At 41.7% G+C, this 8,511-nt stretch overlaps 2 protein-coding genes across 2 annotated transcripts; both read right to left on the bottom strand.

Annotated features, from left to right (window-relative positions):
* Positions 1-22: 22 nt before the first annotated feature.
* On the bottom strand, positions 23-1,722 carry SARC_11272 (hypothetical protein). Its single transcript, XM_014294643.1, has one exon. It carries the CDS (start codon positions 1,452-1,454, stop codon positions 60-62), a length of 1,395 nt encoding a protein of 464 aa, XP_014150118.1. The 5' UTR covers positions 1,455-1,722; the 3' UTR covers positions 23-59.
* A 1,711-nt stretch (positions 1,723-3,433) lies between these two features.
* Positions 3,434-6,387, bottom strand: SARC_11273 (hypothetical protein). The gene is made up of 4 exons (XM_014294644.1): positions 4,974-6,387; positions 4,479-4,736; positions 4,049-4,345; positions 3,434-3,898 (listed from the first exon to the last, which is right to left on the bottom strand). Exons 1-4 carry the CDS (start codon positions 6,180-6,182, stop codon positions 3,488-3,490), a joined length of 2,175 nt encoding a protein of 724 aa, XP_014150119.1. The 5' UTR covers positions 6,183-6,387; the 3' UTR covers positions 3,434-3,487.
* Positions 6,388-8,511: the final 2,124 nt, after the last annotated feature.

An 8,511-nucleotide genomic window follows, 5' to 3' on the forward strand; every position in this document is an offset into this window, starting at 1 on the left:
ATATATGTATATATATGTTTGTCATTAGTCTTGGAGTCTGTGGTTTATTGTACCTTGTATTAAAATGGAATATTCATATGTTGATTCTGGTACTGCTTTGCTTTTTGCTGGACTATTAGGGGACGCATGCGTCCTTTTGTTTTGAAATATAATCCACAAGCGTTGCACACAAGCTGCCTTTCATGTCGTCGCCAGGTCGTGGTCGTGGTTGTTTTACAATGTGCGCATTCTTGTTTTTTCCTGCTGCTGGACTTGACTCTACCCCTACCAGTTTTCTTGAGATCGACGTTGCCACACACACTGTGTCTGCGTTGTTGTGTTCTGTGTGCATTTGTGTGCATATTGCCATCTTGGTAGAGCTGCCCACTTTTACTATCGTTTAGAGCTGGTACCATGTTCGTTGGACGAGTATAAAATTGACCAACATCTTGTACACCCGTTGTATATTGGTGGGCGGTATTTATAACATCGTGAATCCTCTGTGTTATTCGGAGTGATTGTCTCCTCTGCTGGACTCGCTCTGTATAAAACTGTATATCCTTTTGTTCCCGACCCGGATGATCCGACTGAATCATTGATATAGAATTAAACTCGCACCTGTTGTCAAGCTGATTCGTTTGCCACTGATTTGAAAAGAGTTTGGACTGCTGATCATGCATAACATTGTCGAATTCATCCATCGGGGAAGAAGCTCGGTTTAACATGTCCAGGATTGAAAGCCTTGTATCCTGTGAGTTTTGCAGAGTCATTGCATCGTCGCGTGTTTGTTTGAAGCTGAGTGGGTTTAAGTCTTTGAACTCTGTCTGCTGTAGACAATGCCGACCTGGAAAGGAATTAGCTGATGACAGTACCTGATTGCGCTCCTCTTCCAGTGTAGAAGTGGGCGCAGACAGCGATCTGCGTGATTTTTGCTGGTCATGTGATAGCTTCAATAGCTTAAAGCCGTTTGTTTGTGTTCCCGCCATTGTTGGCAGCTGACTAGGATTACCGTTACCTGTGATCATACCTCCTGAATGTTCTGCCCATTGACCGGTGTTATCGACCGTAGAGCACAACTCTATCGGCGTCGGCAGTGCTGATTGGGACCATGACATCGAACTGACCGATTGTCTGACAGGATCCTCACCGGTTAAGCAAGGCATAGACTGTGTGCCTGTAAGGTGTGATTTATTGAGTTCCTGAGTGGGATTGAGGGTGCTCTGCCCTGTTGAAAAAGGCATACTAGCCAATGATGGTAATAACGTAGGGGTTTTTACCGCTGAGATCTGTTTGGTGTACCCTTGAATGGCACTAAGTATGCGTTGCATCTCTTTTGCGTTCTCCTCTTTTTTCCAGATTGCATGCAAATTGTTCGCTTCGATACTATCATCCCGAATTTGCGGACGCCTTTCATTTTCAAGTGTCGAACTCGGCCCTTGAAGCGATGAAGATATCTGCAATCCTTCATAATGCATGATATTATGGATATTATGTTATACTCAATGTGAAGAATTGATGCTTCTCCTTCTCGATCTTATAAAATAGTGTATGCACTTGTAATGATATTAAAAATTCAATGCATCACCTTTTATATTCATTTACATACATACATAGTTCAGATCAGTTGGTATCACCATACATCCTAAAACTGATGACACTCTGACAATATAAATATAAAAATAAATGAAAATATTTTGTACTGGTGGTTACTTGTGCCCAGTGAGCGACTGGGCGTGCCGCCATGCCCCGTGCGGCGCGGGCAGGCCGGCATGAGTCGGCATCGAGCGTGGGGCCGTGGGCCTGAATAAAAAAGGGCAGATGAATAATCTGAACCTTTATTTATAGAACAGATTCAACCAATCAATCACAAAAGATCTTTCATATCAGTGAATTGACCACAGAAGAATTTACCCATTTAGATTACCACCTGTTCGAGTTTGCCAGTCACCCACTCCCAGACTCCACAGTCCCAGACTCCCAGACCCATCACGAGTCCCAGACCACCAGTCACGATCTCGAACAAAATAAACAAAAATAAATAAGAATACATATTTAACATTTGTATGCAATATTTTTTACATACATATCGTTAATATAGAATGTCATAGCTTGATATTTCTGTAAACTCTGACCAGCAGGGCAATAACCGCCAAGGCCGGTCCAGATGTGGACTTCGACCCTGGGTCCTTGGGATATAGTGCCAGCCGTAGGTGAGAGCTTTCGAGCTTCCTGTATTAATAAATTTATCTAGAGAGCCCTTGGAAAATTTGAGAATGTCATCCTTTCCTTTTCCTCAAAATGTCAGCGATTCGCTATAGCCAGGACTCCAGGAGTATGATGAGATTTCATATTTGATGTACATATTTGATATACAATAGGTGCATTCTGTACGGGAGTATTATTTGATTCGAGGTCATATATAAGAGGTATGGTCTTCATCACCTCGTAGTCACACTAGCATCTCCGTCAGTGAAGAGGCATTGTCATTTCACAATTGGTAGCTTGTATCGTGGTCAGGTAGATATTTTCGTGTTTTACGTACGACGATGCAGTGTCTGCGTCATTTAATACTGTCATGAGTTATGATAAAATCCAATTCGTGAAATCTGGTTCCGTCGGCGAGAAAAAGTAACTTGATCCCCTTTGATGAACTCGGATACTGCAAGGGTAAGACGCTGAAAGTGGAATCTAGTGCTTACCGGTAACCATTTCGAGTCGATAAAGTTGAATTATTCTGATAGAAGCATATATATGTCTTTGGGATTTTGTAATTGCGCTGCTTAAAATTATATCTTCAATAGTAACTGCATCAATATCACCTATATCGATGGAGAAAAATAAACATCTGTGTCAGTTTAGAATGTTTTTCAATAGTAACACTGCATCAAAATCACCTATATCGATGGAGAAAAATAAACATCGGTGTCAGTTTAGAACGTTTTTTATATCTTAATTGTCTGATTCACTTCGCATTATTACTAGACATACGTCAGAAATTGGTATTATTACAAGCGAGCACTAAATATAAACATTGAACGGTGATATACCCTGATTGTCGTAATCTATTTCTTACCATCCAGCTTATCAAATTTGAATCTATCATTTTATTATGATCAGGACTTTACTACGAGTTGTATACTTTCAAACTTCGACTACCTTACGCAAGCACATTATGTCTGGGATTTTGGAATTGCGCTGCTTAAAGACATATCTTCAATAGTAACGCTGTGCATCAATATCACCTTTATCGATGGAGGAAAACAAACATATTCGTCAGTTTAGAATGGGGGGTTATTTTTAATCTTAATTGTTTGATTCACCTCGCAATATTACCAGGCGTACGTCAGAATTCGGTATTATTACAAGCGAGTACTAAATGTAAATATTGAACGAAGGTGATACACCCTGAAAGTCGCCTTCTTACCATCCATGTTATCAAATTTGATACTGTCAATTCGATATGATCAGGACTTTATTAAGAGTTGTATACTTTCAAACTTCGAATACCTTACGTAAGCACATGAATTCTCATATTGTTCATGAGCTCAGACTGTGTGCCGACAAAAGTATTGATTGTCTTCTCCTGGGCCGCAGAGAGCGACGCACGTCTTCTCATTTGTTCATCACGAAGCTTTTCAACTTGTGCTTCATTCTGAAACGAAAGTACCCGCTTCTTCGCATTTGCTGTATCATCCAATTCGTCTTTATCCAGTTTAACACCATCCACTTTCTTGTGACCAGTCAGTTTGGAAGTAATACCCCACTTGGTGTCTTTATCGACATCCTTCTTGTCAGATTCGACATCTTTTGCCAGATCATGCCACTCTTTGTTTTCAATCTCGCATAGCTCAGACCATTCAGACGCATGCATTCGTTCGAAAATCGACACACAATCCAGCAGGCGCATACGGTATATAAGCTGGAATATAAAATATGATCATAAAATCAATAAGTACAAACGTAAATAATTAATGTGAAGTACAATCGCAATTATTTCACAAGTACAATCGCAAATAAATTTAGAAGTAACGCGGACGAAATTCAACTTTCCAGATGCAAGTAGGCCTACCTTCATAGCATCCAAGTGACTCTTACTGAGCGCGCGGTCATATTCGCTGATCAGAGGCCATTTTACTCGCTTCGCCTCTTGTTCCCACTCTTCCAAAGAATGTCTCTTCACTGGGTTTCTGACTTCTTCATCTTCGAACATCTGTTTGCTGTAGCGAGCAATTTCTTTCAAAAGGCGTTTCTCAATTGAACCCACTTCTTTGTCGCGTCGTTTTGTCTCCTTTGCTGAGTTCTTCTCCGCTCGCAGGTGCGCCTTAGCCATGTCTTTGTTAACCTTGACAAGCGCTTTATCTAATGTCTGCTGGTGTGCAAAAATTGACCTACATTGAGATTTGAACTTTGCTACTAAACAAAAGTGAAACTAACAAGGTATCGCAGACTATCTTTCACTTGCATGCGAGTTCGGCAAACAATAATATCCGCTTACTTACCGAATTAGAAGGTAAAATCTGTGACGGCTGCACGGGCACAAGCGCATTCAAAGTATGACTCTTCCGTGCCTGACTGAGTAAGTGTGAGCACGTTACGTGCGCGTCTGGATTTTTGTCCCCGTACACCTCAATGGGAATTTCTTTCCTGAAGGACACTTTGCTTCTAGACAATGCACCGACATCCATGACACCTAGGGCTGCTTGACCGCCGGCGAGCGCCATGGCACGCTGAGACACCAGTGAAGGCTTTTGGACGCTCTGATTGATTGCCCGAGGTAAAAGACGAGAAAAGAAATTTTAAAAACCACTACATAGGTCTCCAATTCTCCAATGCCCTACAACCAAATGTCAATAAATAGTAGATTGCCATTGTGTATTGAAGTTGCAGAGCATAGATGAAAAAAAAACCCCCAGCGTCCTTCCTATCACAACAATTCTCACGTAATATTTAGTCATCATAATAATTTTCACGCAATATTTGAAGTCATTCTTTACCTTGTTAAACGCAGGAGTCCCACCGGCTTCATCTAGATTATTCGGAATAATAACGTCACCAGCCCCGACAGGACCTCTCGTATGTGTATGATCATCACCTGACGATGCGGAAGAAATCGATGACCTAGATGAATGTGAAGCAGTCGATCCTCTCTCAGCTCTTCTACGATGAGCATTTCGTTTCTTTGTTACCAGGTCTGCGTCATCACTAGAACTCACACTCGACATCGAAGATCCACTCAAGGAACCTTGTCTATTGTTACTAGTATGCTGTGGGTTTACATGAGATGCATTGTTCCTAATCGAGGGTACAGACTTGCCTTCAGAGGTAAGGTGGCTACCGCTCGTATTTCGCATGTTGGTGGGTGCGGTTTTGTTCATAGAATCGTGATTGCTACCTCCATTGCCTACAGCAGTACGAGTCCCCGCGCCAGCTGCCGTAGCTGCTATTCCAGAAGACATAGGACCATCGGTACCTGACCCTCTGTCATGTGAGTTTTTCATTTCAGAGCGCGTGTTGTAATCCGCCATAGGATTGTTGCTGTGATGGCCTGCACGAGAGGCAGCTTCCGTCGTCAATGTAGGTTCCACCCCAGATGAGGTCGTGTTCTTATCGACAGGTACAGTGTCAAACCCACGGGCGGTGGTGGTGTTGTTGCGAGTGAACGTATCATGACCATCACTATCTCTTCTAGTGCCAGTTGTTGAAGATACATCGTCGTTCCCGTCCCCTGTGATCTTATGTTTGGCCTTCTGCATCATGGAGGGGTCGTTATTGTTGTGTCCTGTCTGCGGCACACCACCACGGCTACCGTCACCAATCCCGCTACCCTGCGTCGATGTGATACCGCTCTCAGGTTCAGGGCGTACAGCTTCACGGTCGCGTGAGTGTGGATTATTGACAGCTTGTTCAACCTGCCTGGTTGAATTGGGTCTCGCATGCGCACGAGGGCTTGATGAGAAATCGGCATTATCTGACACTGTTAGCTCATTACTAGAGCGTGTCTTGTCGTGTGCATCCCGATTGTTTGCCTCGTCCGTACCCATGACCATATTTTTCATAGTCTCTAAAAGTGAGGGTTCATTGTCATGTTGTGGGTTGGCCTTATTATAACTCGACCCTGCGTTCGCGAACTGCACCTGATCGGGTGTTGCACGTGTTCCGTGCCCGGTATCTTGTGCTGACTGTCGTACTCCCTTCACAACCATTGCTTAGATTTTAATTGAATTTTAGCTTATTGTATATAGTGTATATGTTTCACTTGTGAAGAGAACTATTGTGATGTGAGACTCTTTTGTACACATCAAAGTGATGTCGATCATGATGAATAAGAATTCCTGTGTAGGCTATCTACCAACAGGCTATGGTTTAGGCGGCCTTATTTGATATTTATGCTTAAAGTTTATATTAATATTGTACAATGTACATACTACATACCATTGATTTAACACTGATTTGTCGACTGAATAATCTGGTTTTATTTGATTGAATACGAAGTCAGCAACCTACGGTTTAGGGTATTTTCATTCGGTAATCTGATTCTGTCCTTTTAATTGACCAACTGTAGTTGAACTGTGAATATCTGTGACCCACCTTTGTTGACTTTTTACTATTTTGCTAGTTTTAGTTTCAGTTTAGTTGAACTGCTGTGAATGTTCAGATGTTCGTGACCAAAAGAGTATCCATTAGCCAATGGTATGTGATGAGATGAATTATTCAATCTATTGTATTATTTGGGAATAGTCAAATTTGAAATTTGAATACAATAATACAATATACTTTGACTTTTTTATACTCTTTTTTAACAAAAAATGAATTGCTGCGCGTCCTATTTGTTTCAATTTGAATTGAGGAGGCTGTCGTCTTTTTGTCTTTCGAAAAAATATGTTTTATCAAAACTAGAATAGTCCATTTGACTTTGTAGCCCCCTAAAATATATATATAGTAAAACAATTCGGCCTACGGGCGTCAGTCGGATTAGGAAAGTCCATTCAGCCAATCAGGCATAGCCCATTTCTCCTTATTTTCTTTCTTCTTCTCTACTCTACTCTGAGAGTGGAGTAGAGGACTCAATAGAGGGTCATGAGTTCATGACAGTTCTGAATTCACCAATCAATTCTGAATTCATATGTAGCTTTCTTATATATAAATGTTTATGTATAATTGTATACACATTACGCTATATGTAGCTGGTAGCAGTAACTATTTTTGTTGAATTTGTTTTTATAAAATCATCTTTTATAAGGAATTTTTATGAGAGAAGGGGAGTCAGCCCCTGTCAGGACCCAGGAGTGGCCGGCGGCGAGCCATAAATACCGGTTTGTTTCTTTTGTTTGTTTAAAAAAACCACCCCCCCCCAATTTCTGCATACTTAGCCTTCTGAATTGAACAATTTCTGTATAATTTAGAAGGCTATGCAATTTCGAGAAAAAAATAGGAATCAAGTTTTGTAAGCCAATGAAATGATCCCTTGCCGATAACGATTCATTTTCGAAAGTGCCCTCAGGCCTCGGGGCTTAGCCTCCGGCTCTCCGCTCAGGCCTCCAGACTCAAGTCCTCAACTTTACACTTTATTTACACGGTGATGGAGCAGTGATCACCGACTCACCGTCGTTCCGACCAGTCAAATCTCGTCAGGTGGAATCCCATCTCAAGTCTAAACCTCCTGTAAATCTCAAGCCACTATGACTTGAAAAGTTGAAAGTTGAAATACCGAACGCGGATCGATGTTGTTTTTAGTTGGGCATATCAGCCACAAATAATCATGATATTATCTAATTGAAATATTTCTTATATCGAGTTGCTACCAGCAGAATGACTCTTCTTGGCCTGCCTGTATTTTCCAGACCTGTATTTTCCAAGCGACGAAGAATGTACCCGAGAACCTGAGTGTGGAACATATGCAACTGCACCATTCTTTATGCGAATTAATTCGAAAAAGATCCTGTTGAAGTTTATGTCAGATAGGCTTAAAGCTTCTCAGTTCGGTTGACATTTCCTCGAAGACGCATGCAGCTCCAACGTAGCTTTACCAGAAAGCTTTTGATTTCATTTCTCCAGTAAGCACAACTCTATTCTAAAAGACTGTAGTGTATCGCGAGTTTATATTCGCTGTCATCATCGGAACGGCATTCCTTCATATGCTCTGCACATCACCTCAGTCGTATTTCTCATCCTTGTTCTCACTATCCTCCTTCGAGAACCTCAGAAGATACGCAAATATCCCCACAGAAACCACTGAGGCGAGCACGATCAGGCTCAAAAAGATACTCTCCTGTCCTGGGGGTAGTAGATTATTGCCGTTGAATGATAACATACCCTTGGGCGGTCTAGGAGACGGTACCTATTAGGTTAAACAGCGGTAGATGAGGAGAGATTGCAGCATTTATTTAGTACTACTCAACCTGTACCTCGACATGTAAATGAGAAACAACGGCTGTTTGACTCATGAGGCGAGAACTTGATGGCATAGAAAGGTAATACCCGTAGCCACTGATTACACGAATATGTATGTAATTCGACTCACATGCACTCATA

This window comes from Sphaeroforma arctica (assembly GCF_001186125.1).
Source record: "Sphaeroforma arctica JP610 unplaced genomic scaffold supercont1.1604, whole genome shotgun sequence".
NCBI classification, from domain to species: domain Eukaryota; class Ichthyosporea; order Ichthyophonida; genus Sphaeroforma; species Sphaeroforma arctica.